A 20,971-nucleotide genomic window follows, 5' to 3' on the forward strand; every position below is an offset into this window, starting at 1 on the left:
TTTACCGCTTAGCTAAGTATACGTTTTATATATGCGCAGCGCCTGCGGCTCTACTAATATGGCTGTAGTATTACCGGCATATCCGCAATAAGCACAGCGGTGCTTATATATACTACTATATTGTTATAGCAGCTCGGTATATGCTTACCATATACAGTAATTAACCTAACTACTAACAACACATTAGTCGGAGAGCTGGTCGCAGGCGAGAAGTATATGCTATGTATATGCAGCGCATATGCGAGGCTAATGCATTATAGTTCCCTAAAGCTGTTTGTTCTCTCTAGTGGCTAGTGGGATACGAGATACCTATATAAGCCCGGGTATGTCTATGCCCATGTGTCGCATATGCGTCGCTAATAGTGTCTATAGTTGTGGCCCCTCGGGTTCTAGGATCTTGGAGTATACAGATGCCTGCACACTCTTTGTGTATATCCACCCTATACCGCGTATACGCTTAGCCTAAGCTAATTAAATACAGTGCCTAGGACTAGGGGTTTACCACCCAATTTAGCAGGCAATTCTATTGTGAGGTAAGAGCACTAGTGTCGCTTCTATATATGCGCACCATACCCTAATATATATATCTATCTATCTATATACTTATTCCCCCTAAGTTTAATTTTAAACCTAAAGGTACTTGTAGGCCTAAGGGTAGCGTATATAAGGAATAAGCATGNCTACTACTAGGGCTACTACCCGATTCCGAAACCAACGCTTAACTCTATATTTAGGAGACTGGGAAAGTTTAATTTGGCGTATCCCCTGCATATATATCACCAAAACCACCACTTAGTTATATTGCTAGCTTATACGCGCATACCCTACGTATATACAAACCCCTAATGTCTTCTACTAACTATAGGCTAATACGCGCTTATGCTAGGCGTATGCTAACACAAGGGAAACAGCGCGTCGGCCCTACTACTCCCTCCACCGGCTTAAAGCGTAAGGTTAGTATTTTACCTGTATATATTTAGTATACGCTAACTATATGCGCAGCGCGGCCTAACCCCCCCGGACGACCGCAAGGAATCCCCCTTGCCGTCCGCACGCCGCCAGAGCGGTAGGTTTGCTTTGTATATATCCTGCATATACACTGCTAATATTTAGCATAGGGAGCAGAAAAACAGCAGGCCGCCGCCGTAGTAGTAGTGAAAGCTCCGGTAAGTTTAGTTTATTCTATTACGTATATTATGCTTATGCTCTATATAAGCCACTCCCACCGCAAGTAGAACCCGCCGCTCGTCCTATATTACTAGTTAAGCCCTAGCATATGCTAGGCCTGCACACTGTATACGCAATATGTAATATACATGATCGGAGTTTAGGTGGAGTTTGGTGGAGGGATAGGCTAGGTATATGCCCGACATAGGGCGCTAGGCTATAGGCCTATATCAATTAATTCTTTATTTATAGTAATGGAACTTTATAATACTTACTCTGCGTATACCGTGTATATGCGCCCTATATGCCAATACTATGCTCCTACACCTACTTTTTAAGCTCTGCTAGCTCCTTCGCTTTATTATATATATCTTTAGCCTATTTTAATTTATTAATTCGTTACTCCATATTTTCTATATGGAGTGTATATGCCTCCTTCTCTATCTCCTCCGTAGATAGGTTAGACCTATACCTTTTACCCACAGTCCGGGGCGTTTAACTTTAAGATAATAGGGGCAATATCTGCGCTACATATGCTGTGGATACGCGCGACGTATCTAATACTAATATAATATTATTATCTGCTCTACTTATCTGCGATATAGTCTGCCCACTAAATATAGTAAGTAATTCTATATTAGGTATATACTATAGATTAGGCTTAGGGGTGTTAAATAGGTTCTAAGGATTCTAAGGAAGATTTAGTTTAGGATTTCTAGCTCGTCGCTCAGCTGCTTTCCGCTGTTTCTGGGCTGCTTAAGCTTAGCATCTACTTTGCATTTGCAGCGCATATATATACTTTATTTCTGTAGCTATACTGCTATCCGCTTTAAGTTACTATAATTTCTCTATATATTATCTATTCCTATCTCTTTATATAGCTCTTATAGGTTAAATATTTCTTATATATGGAGTTTAAGCCTATACTAAAATATTAGAATATGCGGTGCATATACAAAGCGTATACATTTACCGTAGTACTATAGTAAGTATGCATAAGTTTCGACCGGTAAAGTTATTATCTTAAAAGTGACTACTTTTACTAATTCTAGTATACTTTTATATATATACCTACCACTTATAAGGGACCTTTAACTTTTCCTTTATAAGCCTAGCTAGTATCTATATTTTCTTCTTATTGTTTATTTAAGACGTAAGCTCCGGATATAGAATGTATATACTTTATATACGCTCCATTAGTTTCTGCTCCGTCTCTACTTCCTATATCTACTCTATAATATATCTTGCTTTATAAGTTAGAAAGCGCTTTATAAAGTTTCGTTTAATATATACTTGGCAGAATACAAGTATATACTAAAGGTATTCATCCTATTTATAGGATGGGTTAATTATATATAGGTAATCCCTAAAGCCTATATATTATTAGTATATGCTAGGTATATACGCAGCGTATACTTACCACTAGCTTATTTCTTACATATATTAACTATAGCCGTGCGAAGTCCGGTTTCATAAATATATATAAATTATATAGATAATCGGGCAGTATTACTTAAAACCTTAAATACTAGCTAAAATATCTTTATGTATGCAGTACGTGTTTCTAAGTTTAGAAATACGTATACCCATACCTTAATTCCTGTTATAGATATTAGCCTATATATAGTATATACTTAGCATAGGGCATGTATACGTTTGGAATTCTTATCCTATCCCATAATTAAAAATAAATTCGTTTTACCTTAAACCATTTTAAATAATAGGTCCATTTCGATACATATTACGTGTTGGAATGCCTTAGCTTACGCGTATATACAGCATATAATAAGGAAATGCTCGTTATTAAAGTTATAAATTACCCGAATCCATTGCTCTATATTCTCTTTATGTTGGTTAATAGAGAACTCGCGTAGTATACCTGCTACGCTTAGGCTCTGTATATACTTGGCGTGTATCTAACCTATACTTACCTATATATGCCGTCCCCTCTAGGAATTATAGCATCCTTTCCTTTTGAATTAAAGCAGTAATTCGATCCTTAATATTAAGACTACTATACACTGCACGTAGTATCTGCGCCCTATACTTCTTACATAGAGTATAATACTGTAGAGATAGGATAAATCGACCTATGCTATAGTAAGTAGTTTTATTTGCATATACTGTGTATATACGGGGCATATATATAGTAAGGCTTAGGACTTCCACCTGCCTTATTGCTTTAACTACATTATTAGCAAGGTTAATTAGTAGCTTTGTTGGGTATGGTGGATGATATATATAAGAATTCCGTATAATAAGGCAAATATAAGGATACCGTGCTATATTAACAGGAATATAGCAATCTAACCGTGCACTATATGTTCGGCTTACTACCCTACCTTGGCCTTGCGGATAGTTAAACCCTAGTAGGCTTAGCATATGCGTAGCGTATATATAGTATATACATTACCTACCACAATTTTTTCGCTTTAACGTTGAATGTCCAATATAGGTATATTCTTTTTTAAGTTCCTAAACCCTATATTTAATAAGTAGACGTAGGTATTAAATATCTACCCTAGCAGTTGTTAATAATAAAGGCCAAGCAGTGTGCTATGGTTTAGTATCACTGCTGCTAGAACAACTGATAAACATCATCTGTATATAATAAGCATATATTACGCATACGCTGGCCATATACGCACTCCATATTAAGAAAACATTATTAGTCTGCTTTCACTACATACATGTTCTTGTGTACTAGGATAGGTATACTACCGCCATAATTATAGAATACCGTTGTAGTAGCTGTATATTATAAGTATTTACCTAATATATATAGATAATGCTTACTTCTCTATACTTTGCTTAAGCTTTTTATTAACCTCTACTGCTTAGTGTAGACGACTGCTATACTTTCAGAGGTCGTTAATTGATTTAAGCTTAACCCTATTATATGCGGGGTATATATAGAGGACATCCTTATGAGCGTGCTCGTAGTGTTTAATGCCGCTACATTTAAACGCTTAATAAAATACTTTTTTACTCTCCCAATTATTGTTTTCTCCAAGGAGTTATAGTTGTGTAACTTTAGGGTCACCGGTTTTATAAAACGAAAATTAAATCTATTAGAGGTATAAGTATAGTATATACCTAGCATGTGTATTACATACCTTCGACATATACTACTTAATAACCTTGTATACTATTTCTTTATCTGCATCTATAGATAGCAGAGGTGTTGCTTTATAGATAAAGTGTACAATTCCTTCTTTTCTAGTTACTGGATATTCCGGCATTATAATATAGTCTATTGCCTCTTAGATAATAACTTAGTGCTTACTATTAGAGCTAATAAGTGCTCCATAGTCTTAGAGTGTGCTCTGGATATTCTTAGTATATATATGGCCTATATATAGTGTTATACATAGTCTTACCTTAGAGAGACCCATATAAAATAGAAACTGCTATTATATACTATCTTAACCCTTACCCTCCTTACCCTCCCTACCCTCCTTATCTTTAATACTCTCTCTACTAATTGTATTATCTTAAGAACTATCATCTTTATGTTTAATATTAGGTACGCTCTGGTGTACCTGCGTATCCTTAGCATATGCCTAGCATATAATTATACATACTGACTTGTAGACCGTTCAGCCACCCTACTATACTCTTGTTTACTTCAGTATAGTTTTTACTTGTTATTGGTATAGTAAGGTATATATAAATGCGGTTGTATATATATAGGTATAGATGTATGTATATATCTGTGTTTATGTCTCCGGGTGTATACGGAGCATATGCTCTCGATATTTTAGTTTGTGTGTTCGCTTAAGTCAAATGTGGCTACCGATGCGCGTTCTGTATGGGTAAAAGTGTAGTACCGCCGACCTTTTTCCGGGGGCTCCATCGGTAACCACGCTCAGCTTTCGCCGACCCCCATCGGTGACCACGTTCAACGTGTCCGAGACCACGATCAGCTGCGACCCGGGAATTCGCCTCTTACTTTATGAATATTATACAATTCTGTCATAAAATTCTGCCAAGGAAGGTACCGTGCGCAAGCGATCTAGCCAATTAGAGCACGTGTGAGGCAATTCCTCTCCGAGGGTCTGAGGGAAATGGTCGCGTTTTGCACCCTTACACCTTATAGTTTTCTTATGCTTTTAAGATAGAACTTCCCCACTACAACTTATTTTTCCCTAAGATTGGGTAAGCTACTTTTTAGCTATAATAAGAAGTAGCTTACCCAATCTTAGGGAAAAATAAGTTATGGTGGTAAAATGCGATTAAGGTTCTAATATAGCTAGTTGGGTGGATACAGGTTCAAAAATACGTCTTTAAACTTTAAGGCTGTACTTTACCCCCTAATACGTTAGTTAGCTAGTTTAATTAATTAGAATATATTAGTAGGAGAGATTATAATGTAAATGCATCGCGAACTGTAGCAATAGCTGCTGAATTAGCCCTAATATAGCTATTTGAATTTGATATACGTTGGAAATGGTATACGAGTTGCACCAAACACGCGCCCATAAGCTCTCAGACGCTTCGCAGAGGATTGCTGGGTCACGTGGAGTTGAGGGTTAGTAAGAAGTTATGCGGGCCTGCCAATCATCTACGAAGCGGCTGAGGCACCTGAGATAATGCAAATGAGCTCCAGCGCCTTTTAGTGTCGCCCGTTTCATACACCACCTTGTCAACTCCGGTTGAAAGTGCGTGTTGATCTTTGGTAATTAAACGGTAGAATTTATACCTTTTGAAGCAATAAGCACGGCAATTTTAACGTATTTTCAACTACTTTTGGGTACAAATGTACGCATTTTGGTTAGCGTAATCAACACGTGCTTTCAACCGGATGCGCCGAGACGGTGTAATTAGTAGCGGCTACTACCGTAGCTCATTTGAATCTGTAATTGAGTCGATCGTTCGGTAATTCGGTAAGGCTCCAGATGAGGCGTCAGATTTGACTTCGCATACTGCGTGATTGACGTTAGTGAGCGATTTAAGTGAACCCCTCTCTACCACCAGGCCTCTATCGCAACTATAAACGAGCTGTTAGCGACTCGGTCAATCGAGGTACGAGCATAGCAAGGAGGCAGAAATGTTCCGGAATATTGTGTGCACCAGTATCAGTCAGAACAGCCTCAAGTAACTCTTCCTTCAAAATAGACAAAGCCGGAATATTATTACTTCTTCTCACTTGGTGCCAAGTAATGGCACTGCGAAGTTTTTATCACAACTTACCTCTTTAATCTTTGTTCCCTTTTCTTTCTTGAATATTTGGCTCCTTTCTCCGGCGCACCTTATGGGTAGACCCAGGGCATTGTCCAATAATACATAAATGTGGTTTCGAAGAGCCCGATCGCTTGGCTTCCTTGTGTCTTCAGTGCCTCTCCGCGAGAAATATGATACCACAAAAGATCCCAGCCGTGCCTCACAAGCGCCGAGCCTAGAGTCGAAAGTAACTTCCTCGGAGCCTCGTTTGCTGTAGAAATTTTCATTTGTCAAACTTTTTATTTCCTGCCCCCCACCTCAGCTGAGGCTTGGGGCCATATCAATTCGACCTCAATTCGACCGAGGGCGGAGTGATCGGCGAACGCCACTTGCAGCAAACCCTGGTCAGTCATCACACGCATCCGTCCATGAGTTCCTTCGAAGGACTGCTAAAGGTAGCGTCTAGACCCCAACTATCGGCTCCACTATTCAAGTGCAGGGCGATCAAGAGCGGAGGGTGACAATGAGGGGCACGCTGCAGCCACAACTGTGGGGCATATGCCCGCAGCGGTTCAACTTGCAGAATCACCCCTTCCCACGCTGGCGTCCACTTGGCGCCAAGCCTACGAGCATGAGTATCTCTTAGTCGAATGAGAGCCTGCGATCGGCCAAACCCTTATCGATACGCGCCGACGTAAACCAGCGTGGGAAGGGGTACCACGCTATTATCTGCAGGTGCTGCTTCTGTATTAATGGACCGGTCACACTTTTTCAGCTCGAGCTGGCGCATGAGTAGCATTTTCCAGCCGCTTTTTTTTCTGGTTACTTATGGCCCGGCAAAGCGTCCCATGAGCTAGCGCCTTCTTAACGAAGATAAATTTCCTTTCGCCTTACAGCCTCCAAGGTCGGCCAATCTTTGGGACACAGTTTGCTTTGATCTCATCAAGTTTTGACAGTAAGTTTTCTAGATTATGTGGTAGTAAACAATGCTAATACTTGGGAGTGCAAAAGCGTGTAATTAGTCTATCGCGGTTATGGCAGACGAGGATGACATCGATAGTTTCCCGCCCGACCCTTGGGTGGACCCTGTTTCACCATTCGACAACAGGCAGAGATTTCTCCAGCCCAAGGAAAAGTGGGCTATAGCTTTAAGCAGAACGAGGGACCTGATTAGAAACCGGTATAATTATACACGACTCAGAGGGGACGAAATTCGTCTGCTCTCGATTTCCAAAGGAAACAAAGAAGCTCCGCTCAACTGTAAAATGCTTATAAAACCACTGAAGGATGTTAGAAAAAAGTACAACGCTCTTTCGTACCATTGGGGCTCGAACGATGCAGGGAGCGCAAAGAATATGATTACCATTGTGGACGCCCAGCCAAGTCTCGCCGCTGTTGTTGATCATGNTATGGGCAAGGGAAAACCTAACGACCCTATTTCGAAACAATTCTTCATTCATGATAACTTAAACAGCGCACTACGACATTTACGGCAAGAGAACAGGCCGGTTTTTATATGGGTTGATGCAATTTGCATAAATCAAAGAGAGACACCTGACGGCGAGGAAGAAAAGAAGCAGCAGGTGCAAAGGATGGCCGAGATCTATAATTCGGCCGCTAATGTATGTGTTTGGCTAGGCCCAGGTTTGAAACAAACGGATATCGCGATGGACTTCATCCAGGAGATCGTTAATCTTGAAAAATTTGACAGTCTTGTCAAGCAAAGCGAGTCAATTCCGAAATGGGAGGCATTAACAGACCTGATGAAATGTGAATGGTTTAGTCGGAGGTGGGTGGTACAAGAAGTTGCTCTTGCAAGAAGAGCGACAGTGCACTGTGGATCCAAGATAGTCCATTGGAACGATTTTGCCGATGCTGTTGCACTTTTCTTGACGAAGCTGGACCAAATCAAAAACCTTTTCAGTGGCCCGGATGCCCTCTCGGACGTCGAAGCGCTCGGTGCGATCGTTCTCGTCAGTTCCATCAGTAACCTCGCGCGGAAGTCAGCAGACGGCGATATCCAAGAACACTTGGTTGGTTTAGAGACATTAGTGTCGAGTCTTCTATTTTTCAGTGTCTCAAATGCCCACGACGCTATCTACTCTTTATTATCTCTTGCAAGAGACACTCCGCAGAGGTACTGCACCGATCGTCATGCATCGTTGGTTGAAGAAGATTCCAAAAATGCACCCTTCATCATGGAGGTCGATTACAAAAGGAACCCGATCGAAGTATTCATCGAGTTTACAAAGCAGTGTATTAAAACTTCCGGTTCTGTGGACATCATTTGCAGACACTGGGCTCCAGATGTTAAGGATGCAAAGTTTCCATCTTGGATATTGAAGATATCCGATTCATCCTTCGGAACACCAGAAGATGCTCTCCAAGGTCGCCGAAATGGGGATAGTCTTGTTGGTGCTCCGTATCGCGATTCTCGGAAATGCTACAATGCCTCTCGTGGTACCATTGCCAAGGACGTCATTTTCGGGCCACGAAGTCCTGCAGACCAGACCCCTGGCCTCCCCCGGCGTCGCAGTACTGGTTCTCTTAACGAGAATGGTCCTCCTGATGAGATGCCTAGCAACAAGGAATACAGTGGCCTTCTCAATTTGAAAGGCTTTCAACTTGCAAGCATCACCGTCAGCTCTGGTCGAATAATTCGCGGTATGATTAATCGCGATTGGCTACGGTACGGCGGCTGGAAGAGTTCAGACAGTTCAGAAAAGAACCTTGTTCCCGATAAGCTATGGCGGACTCTTGTCGCAGATCGAGGCTCAGATGGGGGAAACCCACCTGGCTGGTATCGAAGGGCTTGTTTGCAATGCCTGACTGATATAGCCATCACTGATGTTAACGATGATATGGATGTCTCATACACGCGCGTATCAAAAAGGAAATCGCGTTCGGACATTACGATGCAATTTCTAAAGAGGGTCCGCAGCGTAATTTGGAACCGCCAGTTCTTTTTGGCGAACCTGTGGTGCGAGAACTGCAAACAGGACGGGCACGACTTCCTCACCTGCAAGCGTCCACTCCTCATCCGTAGGCACAGCAGCCGTATAGGCAACCAGACTAATGGCGCAAGCGGCAGCAATGTGAGTGGGGTTTCTGATCGTCCCGGCTTCGTAGATACAGCGCCAAAGTCAGAACAGCTCTATGGAATCGCTCCCGGAAACGCTCAAAATGGGGACTTGATATGTATTCTAGCTGGCTGCACTGTGCCTGTAGTCCTTAGAAGACACAGAAGCACCACGAATCAAATGCATTACGAACTCATTGGGGAAGCTTACGTTTACGGCAAAATGGATGGCGAGGCAATGGCTGACTTAGACCGAGAGGCACTTGAAGACAAACTTCGGTGGTTTACTCTGAGGTGAAACATTTTAAGTTCGTCCAAGAGGAAATATCGCTCGAGATATACCCCTGGTGATTGAGCATGTCTCTGAGTCTTCAGCTTCTGATTGAACCTGGCCAACATGGCCTCGACGGGCTCATAACGTTCCTGTGGTCATGTAGGAGCCTTTCCGTTATGACTCGGTATTGGGGTGTAGTAAAGATTTTGCAAGCAAGAACTTAAAAGCTTCTAATATTGTTTCGTTGACTTCATGAAGGATCATAATTTCTCTATGGATACTAAGTTGACAGCCGAGTTTATTGAGGCAAAAGTCGAGACGTCAAAGCAGCAAACAGCAAAGGCATTTATTAACTGTCTACGACTGGGCAGCTTTGCACCTCAAAGGGCAGAGCTATGCGTGCGGTTTCATTCTATCCTGATACGCACACTTGCTTCATACCTAGGTTTTATCAACAAGGAGCTCGCAATTCTCTCATTTGTAAGACTTCGTTGCCCCCCCATTCACAGTAAGCTTACTGATTATGCCATCTATCCTGAAGCATAATTCCATGCGGCTCAAGTGGGATTAACGCAAAGGCACTCATCGCCACCACTCTCATCAATCACAACATATTCACTCTTCCCAACATCTGTACCTCGCGTGTCGCCTTCCGGAAATTCATCAACAGTGATTTCAATCTGCTCCGCTTCCTTGTCACCCTCCATACCCAAGGTCGAGCCATCTGTGAACTGCTTTTGGCTGAAATCGCCTTTCGGCCCAACCTTGATCTGTCTGAGCCTGAAGCCCAGTACAAAAACGTCCGAGCTATCAAACGACTCGACTTCAGTTCTTCCACTGGTGACCTGGACTTCTGGACCCCCGCTCGCCGGTACGCCGGCTGGCGTCCCATCGACTCCCAGATGAAGATGGATGTTGCGCTGTCTGGCAGCCTCTGCAACCAACGAAGCCCCCGAGGCAATTTTCACACCCGTGACCATGTATAGCTTCTTTGAGCTGTGTCCTCCAAACACGTACTGATGTTTATTCTCCACCAAATGCTCCTTCACGCCGATATCCTGTATGCAATCTTGCACAAACGCACGCGAGGGATTAAACTCCCGTGTAGTGACTTTCTCGCAGCGCAGAGTCTGGCTGCTGTCGGTCTTCTGCCCCCCGCCCACATCTCCACCAATGCCTAGAATGAATTGCAGGAAGGAAGCCCAGAGGCCGAGTTTCACCTCGTTGTTCTTTCCGCGGCTTACGCTCCAGTTGGTCTCGCTGTGCTCTTCTATATTTGCCACATCTATAGTGAATGGTAGATCATTCAGTGGTTCGTCTGGCGCAGTAGGGCTGGAAATGATATTGCCCAATTTTATACGCTTTTCAGGTGCATAGTACCGAGTCGGAGCGAGGAAATAGCACTTCTTGAAACCGATTTCTGCCATAGATCGCGCGTAAATAGTATAGATATAAAGCGATTCAATAGACTAAGAGAAAACAAGCGATAAGACGTGAAAATTTCCGTACGGCTTGCTCAGTAAAGTCAAAATTGGAGAACGAAGCCTGGAACTGGGCGAGAAAAGCTTTTAGCGACTAATATATTGCAGAAAACTTCAGCCGCATTGTAACTCTTCTGTATTCCATCCCATTCCAGAACCCCTTGACCGGCCCCCGGTCAGCTGCCTCGTGCTGTCGCGTCCACCCTACATCCCCATACGAGTGGAGGGGGCGGCACGGTATTTGTCCCCACCCCACCCAGCCATCCTGTAATCTCTGGACAACGCCACATGAGAACAATGGGCGACCCTTGGCCCGGTCCCTAAAGCAAGGCAAATGCTTTCGTGTCCTTAGCTAGCCGCCCTCAGAGGCGCCTCAGCCGCGTTATTTATCTCGCCGTGCCGACGCGGTCGCTGAACTTAGGCAGCCTCACAATTCGGGCTGAAACGTGCCTTACAACTTTCCGAGCCTCATTTCTGAGTATTCCTAAGTCGTGAAGATACTGATGAAAAGATGGAGACTGAAGAAGGGAAAGCGGAGCTGTACAATGAATGCGACGTGCTCTATCACCGAGCAATGGCTTGTCTTGATAAAAAGGACTACGATATAGCGTTTTCGCTTTTTATGGAAGCTGTAAATCTCCATGACAAACTCGGTGAATGCAACGATGATACACTAAACTTCCGGGTTAATATCGCACACGAGCTTTTCACAACAAAGCGGTTCAGTGAAGCAAGTCAACTCGACGACGACACACTGGCGAGATTTGTACTCATTGTGGAAGAGCGCCGAGCAGGGTATACGCGGGTTTTGGATACTCGGCACCGGCTTGCGTGCAGCCTCTCTGAGATAGGCGATACCAGTAACGCAATTATGTATCACCGCCAGAACGCGAAGCTGTGGGGGAGTGTGAGGGTATGGGAAGATTTCAGACAGCCGCTGGGCGAGTCCCGAACGTATATCCGGCTAACAGATGACCTGCGCAAGATTGGCAGAGATGCCGAGGCGGAAGAGGCCAAAGCTATCTGGATGCGAATTACTATGCAATTGTTTAGGAAAGAGCCCGAATTTGCGGCCTGGATGTCAAGGAGCTGGGTTGAAAGCTGGATTGGGTTTTTCCATACGGGTATGTTCAGCGCGGCTTGCGCATTGCTTGAAGCAGGCTTGAGGACGGCTCGCGACGAGGCCATTGAAGAGTCGCAGGAGGTTATGGATGTTATCGGCCTCTGTGAGGCGTGGCTTCGGGAAGCTCAACGGGGTGAAAACCGCACGAACGAGGAGGTTGGAAGCGATGTGGATGCGACGTCGACGTCGGGTACAAGACGAATCGACTCTCTAATTAACGGTAGTAGCGTACCTGCAGCGGTGGCTAAAGAAGAAGAGGTATACGCAAGAGAGGTGATGTTAAGGGAAACTCAAAGCCGCGAAGTGGCAGGGGATGCTGATGTACCGCCGAACCAAGGCGCGATGTTTGGTCCGCACCAGGAGACCAACACTAACCCAGAAATCCTTGGAGATGCAGGTCGATCAAAGAGTGAAGCCTCCCTAGACGCGAGTAAGTTAGTTGTGTCAATGCATGGGATTTTGACTCACCAAAATCGAGTAGGTTCAAAGCCTCACAGAAATGTGAAACGATCTTTTTCGGAGAGTGATTTGACGCATGAAACGTATGCCGACGCTGTACCGGATAGTAATGATCCAAGTAGGTTGTTAGGGGGGAGCTCTGATGTTAATACATCGTATGTCGATTTGTGTTCTTTTATATTGGCCCAATGCTAACCATGCCAAAGTGCGGCCAAGTCTGATCGCTGGTTCAACGATATTCAGACCAAAACACATCCATTTATATATGGCGAGAATAACAAGTATATGAACTGCGAAGTTGGAGACTCGCAATATAAAAGAGTTAGGATCGCCATCCTTGATACAGGCATTGCAGGACCGCCGGTTCAGAGACCACCGAAGCTTGTTACTTCCAATTGGGGTCATCTAGTAGAATGCAAGAGTTTTGAACATTCTGGAGTCTGGAATAAAGATTCCAATGGTCATGGTACGCACACGTCTATGTTACTCCTCAAGGTTTGTCCGAATGCAGAAGTCTCCATATTAAAGGTGGTGGAGCGTCACGGCGATTCAATCGATCAGAAAGCGGTCAGTGATGCCATTGTCTATGCGGTGGAAAAGGGAGCCGATATAATATCCATTTCTCTCGGATGGAAGTATGATAATGGACATCTGAAGACAGCGCTCTTGTATGCCCAGGAGAAGCACGTCCTCGTTTTTGCGGCAACGTCCAATGACGGCATTAGAGATTCGTCTGGCATGATGTACCCAGCGCGAGCACATAACGTAATCAGCGTTGATTCTGCGAATGGCGAGGGCGAGACTTCAGGATTTAACCCAGCCTCTAATGACAACGAGAACAGCAAAGGAGATAGATTTACAGCGCCGGGAGAGGACGTCCTGTCAGCATATCCACCAGATCTCGAAAAGAGTGGCATAAAAAGGATGACTGGAACCTCGTTCTCAACGCCGATAGCCGCCGGCGTTGCTGCACTTGTCCTGGAGTTCTCGCGGCAACCTCCCCTTGGCCTGGACCCCAACATCAACTTTAAGTTGAGAGATATGGATGTCATGCGATCAATCCTACACACGTTCTGTAGCGAGAAGAAGGAAGGGAGCAGAGGCTTTCGCTTCCTCTACCCCTGGTTGAACTTGAGCAGTGGCGACCATGCTAGCCGTCCATATGGCGGTGATGCGAACGACCTTGGATCTCCACGTTTTGATGTCGCAGGTGCATTTGTTAGGCATTTGCGAAAACGGGTGGACCCAAATATTGGAACAGCAATGTACAATCGACTATTCTCTTCTGACACAGATAAGCTTAATAATTTCTAGCGATGAAAGAGATTGATTAAGGCGACTCAACGTTCTGTCTGTGACTAGTGGCTGTGGTTAGACGAATCCTTTGGTATCGTCTGCATATTGATAATGAATGGAACTCCTGGTACATAACCCGAGAATCCTCACACAGGTTGTTATCTTTTAGGCCTGTGGTTAGGAGAAAAAGAGAGGAGGAAAAGAGAAAACGAAAGGTTGAGAAGGTTAAGTAGGAAGTGTAGAAGAGCGAAATTTTCATCCCTTAACCTTTGAAGTGCGTAAACGGTTCCAGGAGGCGACACTTTCTCAAAGTAAACTCGACGCACAACCCTGAAATGATTGTGTGAAGATTGGCGCCCAAGGGATCATTGGCGTGGAATAACCACAAATAACTTGGTAGATAGGCAGTAAGCCACAGTGAGTACAGAGTGTTGGTTGAATAAGTGACTGACGAAATCATAACGATTCAATCTCTTTCCCTACCATAAATACAAGCCCGATCCACATCCCAAACAAGAACACATCCAGATGCCACCAACTCCATAAAATGCACATCTGTCCCGCGTCCCCTTTAATCTCCGCTTAATCATACGCGCTCTTCACATCATATTCCCCGCTCCTCCTTCCCGTGATAACACCCATATTGCTCTCTCTCCGCCTGGTCCTCTTCCCCCACGTCTCCAACCCCCAGTCATACAGCTGGTAGCACCACCCACCAGCTACAATCACGCCGCTGACCACATTGACCAGCCGCACAAGCAGGGCGATAATTCCGCCCCACTCTTCCGCGATTGTGAGCGTGATGGGCTCGATGTCAAATTTGACGAAGATGCCGGGGACCTGGTTTTCGCCGACCAGGTGCGACTGCGACGTCACGGCGTACTGGTTCGTCCAGATGGTGTGGGAGCTGTAGGCGGGTGGATCTGAGGGGGATGTGGCTGGGTTATTAAGTTTTGCTATCGTGTGAGCTTCTTCCGTGTAGATTGTGGGTACGACGGAGAGATAGTACTGGAATTTGAAGAAGTGCGATAGGGTGGTGGCAATGGTAGAGTCGAGAGGGTTGACGAGTGAGGGATAGTAGGGACCGAAGGAAAGCTCGTTGATTTGGTGGGAGAAGTTGAATGCTGGATGCGCCGTTAGTGGTTTGGAAATGCCATTGACTTTAATCTGCTCTTTTCTGCACCTGGAAGTACAGTGAAGTACAGAAGGAAAAAAGTAATTGGACATACCGTTGTGATCCAAGTGCTCCCCCAATTCCATATACCCATGCCCTCTCGCCGTGATATGGAAATCGCCTTGTACCTTATTTCCCTCCAAACTCCCATAAATCCTACAAGCATCAGGTGGACCTCTGACTCTCGGCGTCTTGGGAAACTTCTTCTTTCCCCTCGCCGCTCCTAGATAATCATGCACATCCTCCCCGTCTTCCCAGCCTGGTACATCGTCCGGTCCACTACCCAAAGTATGTATGCTGCGCCCCTTACCCCACTGCTTCCAGGATGTAGGGTCCTTACGGAGGGTTTCACCCGCGAGGATACGGTCTCCAGAGGCGTCTTGCACGTTGACGTGCAGGTCGGCGCATTTCATGGCGACGACGAAGTCGATGTTTATTTGGAGGTCGTGTGAGACGCCCTTTTCAACGCTAAAGGTGTGTGTGGTAGTACCTGTGAACCAGCGCATGGTCTCAGTCACAGTGAGGTATACACAAGTGATGATGAGGACCAGAGTCCACGCGCCGCCATTGCGGTTGCGCGCGAGGTAGGTAGATTTGGTTTTCGCTGAAGTACTGATTAGCAGGTATTTTCAATAGCCATGCTTTCGTATTCTCCGAATTCAGATGAATGGGAAGGTAGAAGGGTGCGCGGGCGGCGCAATGGGCTCGAGGAAAGCTGCATGAGACCTCCACGGGACAAACTTACGGAAAGCATCAAAGGACGAAAGGCCCCCCTTGGAAGCGCCAAAGGCTTCCTCAGAGAGGCCACTTTCGGCAAAACCATTCATGGAGCTTTTTAAGGCGCCGTGTGCCCAAGACCAACTCTTTGAATACCGGTATGCAAGGAGTTAGGTGAGGGTTAAAAGTGAGGGCGGCTGGAGATTATGATGACCAAAAATGTGAAGAGGCCACCTCGACATTCAGCCTTGCGCGCGCCCGCAGCACAGACCATTTATTGCGGAGCTGTAAAGTATTCCCCGGCGAGACTCCCGATTCTTATACCACCGCCAATTGACACAGGATTGGTTCGGTACAGTTCACGATTACAATTGTTTTCCAGATATATTTGAGATATTCATCTGAATTATGAACTGTGTACCGCCACCAAGAGTATTGATAGAAGACTATGACTTTCGTTGACATATGAAGACTCCGTAAAGTATCTATGTATATGAGTATAAACATCTACCTAATGCTTTATCCAGAACAGTATGTTGTGTGTTGAGGGCGGCAATGGCATTTCTTAACTGTATATCTGATGAACGGAGTAATTTCCAAAGCTAGCTCCATAATCCTCAGTCATCTTACAAAGCAGCTGATATCGCTATTAGACTCATTCTCACGCCTGCTCCTCACTCCTTAACGCATCATACGTCCCCTTCCCAGTAACACCACTCTGTCTCGGTCCACTTCTAGAATCATGCGCACTCTGCGCGTTCGGGGCTTCCAAATTCTACTCCGCGAGCCTCCTGGGTCTTTTTCAGTCCCAATATCCTGGTCGAAGCTTGCGTATGGCGCGTTGCTATCGAATCCTCCTTCGGTAATGTTCTTGCCATGTGGCTTGAACTCGTTCTCGCCTTCTCTTGCTTCGCGAGCCTCGGCGTCTGAGCTGGGTCGAAAGTAGTGGCACTGCTTGTGTCATGGTTGTTGGTGGTTGTGGATCTGCTGGGCTGGGACGTTGCATCTGCTTTAGGGTTGTTTCGACCGAATTCACCATTGGTGAGTGAATCTGCTGCCAGAGAACCTGAAGTAACGGTGCCTACGGCTTCGGGGATTTCCTCTTTGGCTCGTGTGTCTTTCGTGACCTTGGAAAGATATGTCAGTGAGCTGTCTTTGTTTGGGACCAAATGGGAGCTGCAGACGTCTCGGAGAGAAGAGAAGTCTAAGAAGTTATGGGTGATGGTATGGCTTACCTTTGTTCCATGAGAAGTAGCCATATTGGTTGCATGAGTTATGAGAAGTTACTCTGTGTTACGAATGGTATTCCGTGCCGATTATTTGCAACCGGGCGCGAAGGATAGTCTGGACTAAGAAGATTGTTGAGGGGATGAATAGATGCAAGAAGCCCATGAGAAATACCATTTTTACCACCTGCGAAGGTATGATATCATAACTATAGATCCGCATAAAGTACGGTAACAGAGGAACTTCGAAATTCATAGAAATGAGATCTATGAATAGTTGAATGTCGGTTGTATGAAATTAGGTATTATAGCTTAGATCGGTGCAGATTTCACTGTGTTAGGACTAGTTGAAGCTTGTGGATAGTGTATATCTTGATGTCATAGCAAAAGCTGGCTAAGTAGAGCCAGATGCGAAGAACTTAGTTCTTTACTGTATACGCCTCGATTAATTTTAGACTTTCCTATATTTAGCTGCTCATAACAATTCCACCTTTACAACTCGCGCGACTGATCATTCCTGTGGATAACCCTAATTCCACTTCCTTGTCTCCACCGTCGATGCCTTATTCCTCGTCTCCCTTGTCGCAGCATCATTTGGCAGACCCTGGAGGTTATCCTTAGCTTCTCGCCCAGCACCATTGGCCGCTGTGTTTGTTTTCCACTCCTCGCCGGACACTCTGATATCACTCTCTCCGGTTGCTGCCTCCCTTAATGTTTCTGGGCCTCTACGGGAGGCGGAAATGTCGTCTTCGCGGCCACTAGGTCCGACATTCATAGTTCGCTCATCGCTGGAATTCCAATCGGATGATCGAGGAGGCTGTTCAGGAAGAGGAAGGTTGGCTTGGCGTTCGTCGATGATTTCTTGTTTGGAAGGCATGTTAACTGTATAGATGTGAGGCTGCTGAGTGGTTAGCGTCTGTAATTTGTATAATTGTACAGTATGAGAGTGAGTTGAAGCCATGGAGAGGTCGCGAGCTTCAGGTATTTCAGGATTGGAATAATTTTGCGGGGAGAGGATGAAAGGAGTGCTTACTTACGATGTGTAGTTGTTAGATGTGGAAATTGAAGGAAATAAGATTCGCAGAGTTCGTATGCAGCAATGAGGAAGTGTTTTGAAGACAATTGTAAAATGGTCGTGTGCAGAGCTTTAATAGTCGCTGTCGAGGTCCGTTATTGGTGGGGCATCAATACATCATACGCCGAAAATCCAAATGTGGATCGAAGATTCAGGAATTGCCTTGTGCTTCTTTAGGCACACATGCATTTCTTTGCCTACTTAAGCAGGACCCCTTGTCAGTGTGATGTAAATATTGAAATATGCCAACCTAGAATTGTTGGATGCCTGAGGGAACTGGCCTTGGCAATAGCAACACTCACCTATCCCTGTTCGGGTGACCAAACGCCCTGACAACAATGGAAATCTTTAAAGCAATTTCGCCTCAAATTAAGCATTCCAAAATTATTACCGAGCTTAGGATATGCGCCGACTAAAAAATTACGTAGATCAGGGTAACGCTGGGCTGCTTCCAGCAGTTCTGTGAGCAGGATGGCAGCAGGAAAGGAGTGCTGACGACTACCCGCAAAAGGCATTGCGTATTTACTAAACGTCCAGGTTAATAATTTGAATTCATTCATAAAGTCTGCGCGCAAAGAGATGTAGAATCGCTCCGGATTGGGTGGAGGGCTCCATAATCTACACCTTGTAACTGCCGTCGCCCTGATGAAGGATGACTCTACAAGGGTTTTTTGGAGCGAAGAATACCACAGAGTTGCTTTTTTCCAATGTTGGCTATACAGTCTAAGTAATATAGGAAATCAGCTTAGTGAAGTCAAAAAATGAAGCAACGAGGCAGAAAATGAGAGTGAGGCGGCTGTAAGACTCAGCTCGACACCGGAGAACGTCAGCACTGCACGCCCGACTCACGGAATGTCCCTACTCGAGTGTAAATCGCAACTCATGACTCCGGCTTTGTGCTAGCTGTATCTTCCCCGTCACCGGTGCGTTCTAGATCGTAGTCTAGTCGCTTCTCCTGCTCACACCGACTGCTGAGCCTAGGGAACTCCGGCCCAATTTCTCACGAACCAATCTCGAAAGCGTTCGGGATGAATGTCTGGAAACTGAGAATTGAGGTACGCTGGCTGTGCGAAATCGTAGTGACCTTCTGCTGTCGCTATTAGGGCGGACAGGCGTGTCTGTTTCGCAACATCGCTTGACAGCTGAGCCAGTGTTAACTCGTATCTTAATGTATCGGGATTGTGCCATTGAACGTGGGCGAGTTGTCTCCCTACCCTCCTGTTAGATTATAATAATCAGTAGCTGTGGGAGGTGTTTACCTCGACACTGTTTCACCGTTTCAATCAACGTGGATACACTGGTCCTTTCTCCACACATGGTGAGTTCAGATGGCCACTGGGCCATATCCAAGGCCCGAACCACAAATCGTCCAACATCGTAAGCCGAAGTCATGCAAAGGCTAGAGAGGTTGTTGGCCGAGTCGTACACAGGCGCTTGGGCAGTCATATTTCGAGCGTCAAGAACGTAGTCACCTTCGTTTGCGAATCCAGAGTTGACACCGATTTGATGCGCTGCTAGGCCGTTCGGTGCGAAACGCTCATAGAGAATGCCACAAGTGAAAACGGTCGACTGAATGTAGCCATGGTAGTGTTGCAAAGCACGAAGCGCGTCGGCCTTTCCGCGATTGAGAGGGTCACTAACGGTACGCAAAGATGGAGGGCCTTCGAATTCTGCTGGTGCAAATCGCCGTACGCGCTGTGCGACCGCAGCTTCGATGAGCCTTAGCTGCGGAGTGCCGGTCACGGTGGAAATGACGGTGTCGACACCCATCAAGGAGTGTTGAATGGAAGCAGGATCATTGTAATCCACGGTTAGACATTGGTAGCCTTGGGAGATGAGGCCAGGCTGGGGCTGAGGGTTGTTAGCATGCAAGAACACACCAGGCTACTCCTCTGACGGATTCCTTCTTGCATTTGCGTGTATTGCATCCACCGAGTCCCATACAGAAGTAAATTGAAGAACTTACCGATCTTGAGAGGATGAGTAACTGATGGCTTGTTTGCTCCTGAATTTCTCGGGAGATTATCAACGCCAAACCGCACGTTCCGGCAATGGCAATCCGCATAGTTGTCATAATTGCTTCTTGGAGTCGAATGAAATTCAGTCAAATTCATTTGTCTTTTGACAGCAGATGAGAAAAGTAATGCGATATACTTCCATTTATGCTTCTCTCATGAAGACAGGGGTAAGGCGCTCAGCTTGAGCCTCATGGAGAGGGCAGGGTACGGTGAAACTCTGACAAAATCCGGTTGTTGTACAAGGGATCGAGATACCCGTGACTCACAAGGAAAGACTTTTTGAACGGTGAGCAGGCCTGAGAAGCGCGCAGTAGTACCAGAGGAGTCAACCAGAAGGACTAGCACTGTTCTAGGAAAAGGATGTCGGACATAGGGTTGAAAAGGGGAGGCCGTTTGATGAGGGGGGCTGAATAGAGGGAGCCAATTGAAAGGGTGAAACGCAAAGGTGTATTGGTAACGACATGACGACGAACGATAATCCCGATCATATATCAGTAGTTCCTAGGAAAAAGGAATTCAGTGGCCACCAGGTTTTCTACACATCAAGGATTATCGGAATTTTATCCGCTACTGTCAGAAGAATAGACCTTTCTTGAAATGACTTCGTGCACATGGTGCGGTTGCCTTGGTTGACGCCTCTCCCGCAAGTTCAAGCAATCCTCTAAAGCCTATCCTTATATTTAATTCGCGGCCCCCACCCTACGAAGATGCCCTGTTTC

The 20,971-nt window shown here is 45.3% G+C and overlaps 7 protein-coding genes across 7 annotated transcripts; 2 read left to right on the forward strand and 5 right to left on the reverse strand.

The window, feature by feature from the left end:
- Positions 1–7,111: 7,111 nt before the first annotated feature.
- K441DRAFT_10948 (uncharacterized protein) lies at positions 7,112–9,943 on the forward strand. Its single transcript, XM_067639945.1, has 2 exons — positions 7,112–7,285; positions 7,342–9,943. Exon 2 carries the CDS (start codon positions 7,365–7,367, stop codon positions 9,705–9,707), a length of 2,343 nt encoding a protein of 780 aa, XP_067510584.1. The 5' UTR covers positions 7,112–7,285; positions 7,342–7,364; the 3' UTR covers positions 9,708–9,943.
- A 31-nt stretch (positions 9,944–9,974) lies between these two features.
- K441DRAFT_650686 (uncharacterized protein) lies at positions 9,975–11,248 on the reverse strand. Its single transcript, XM_067647072.1, has one exon. It carries the CDS (start codon positions 11,108–11,110, stop codon positions 10,241–10,243), a length of 870 nt encoding a protein of 289 aa, XP_067510585.1. The 5' UTR covers positions 11,111–11,248; the 3' UTR covers positions 9,975–10,240.
- Positions 11,249–13,031: 1,783 nt separating this feature from the next.
- Positions 13,032–14,060, forward strand: K441DRAFT_530636 (subtilisin-like protein; the record flags this gene model as incomplete). Its single annotated transcript, XM_067642177.1, has 1 exon — positions 13,032–14,060. One exon carries the CDS (start codon positions 13,032–13,034, stop codon positions 14,058–14,060), a length of 1,029 nt encoding a protein of 342 aa, XP_067510586.1.
- Positions 14,061–14,624: 564 nt separating this feature from the next.
- Positions 14,625–16,043, reverse strand: K441DRAFT_672647 (DUF1692-domain-containing protein; the record flags this gene model as incomplete). Its single annotated transcript, XM_067650575.1, has 3 exons — positions 14,625–15,166; positions 15,272–15,820; positions 15,962–16,043. The coding sequence occupies 3 exons, from the start codon at positions 16,041–16,043 to the stop codon at positions 14,625–14,627; spliced, it is 1,173 nt and encodes a 390-aa protein (XP_067510587.1).
- A 224-nt stretch (positions 16,044–16,267) lies between these two features.
- K441DRAFT_650688 (uncharacterized protein) lies at positions 16,268–17,413 on the reverse strand. The gene is made up of 2 exons (XM_067647073.1): positions 16,461–17,413; positions 16,268–16,409 (listed from the first exon to the last, which is right to left on the reverse strand). The coding sequence occupies exon 1, from the start codon at positions 17,190–17,192 to the stop codon at positions 16,674–16,676; it is 519 nt and encodes a 172-aa protein (XP_067510588.1). The 5' UTR covers positions 17,193–17,413; the 3' UTR covers positions 16,268–16,409; positions 16,461–16,673.
- Positions 17,414–17,512: 99 nt separating this feature from the next.
- K441DRAFT_650690 (uncharacterized protein) lies at positions 17,513–18,393 on the reverse strand. Its single transcript, XM_067647074.1, has 2 exons — positions 18,193–18,393; positions 17,513–18,057 (listed from the first exon to the last, which is right to left on the reverse strand). Exon 2 carries the CDS (start codon positions 18,034–18,036, stop codon positions 17,689–17,691), a length of 348 nt encoding a protein of 115 aa, XP_067510589.1. The 5' UTR covers positions 18,037–18,057; positions 18,193–18,393; the 3' UTR covers positions 17,513–17,688.
- A 609-nt stretch (positions 18,394–19,002) lies between these two features.
- K441DRAFT_10977 (NAD(P)-binding protein) lies at positions 19,003–20,664 on the reverse strand. The gene is made up of 3 exons (XM_067639947.1): positions 20,201–20,664; positions 19,494–20,085; positions 19,003–19,444 (listed from the first exon to the last, which is right to left on the reverse strand). Exons 1-3 carry the CDS (start codon positions 20,306–20,308, stop codon positions 19,212–19,214), a joined length of 933 nt encoding a protein of 310 aa, XP_067510590.1. The 5' UTR covers positions 20,309–20,664; the 3' UTR covers positions 19,003–19,211.
- Between the last annotated feature and the right edge of the window lie 307 nt (positions 20,665–20,971).

The sequence above is a fragment of the Cenococcum geophilum genome, assembly GCF_001692895.1.
Source record: "Cenococcum geophilum 1.58 unplaced genomic scaffold K441scaffold_1, whole genome shotgun sequence".
In the NCBI taxonomy this organism is placed as follows: Eukaryota; Fungi; Ascomycota; class Dothideomycetes; order Gloniales; family Gloniaceae; genus Cenococcum; species Cenococcum geophilum.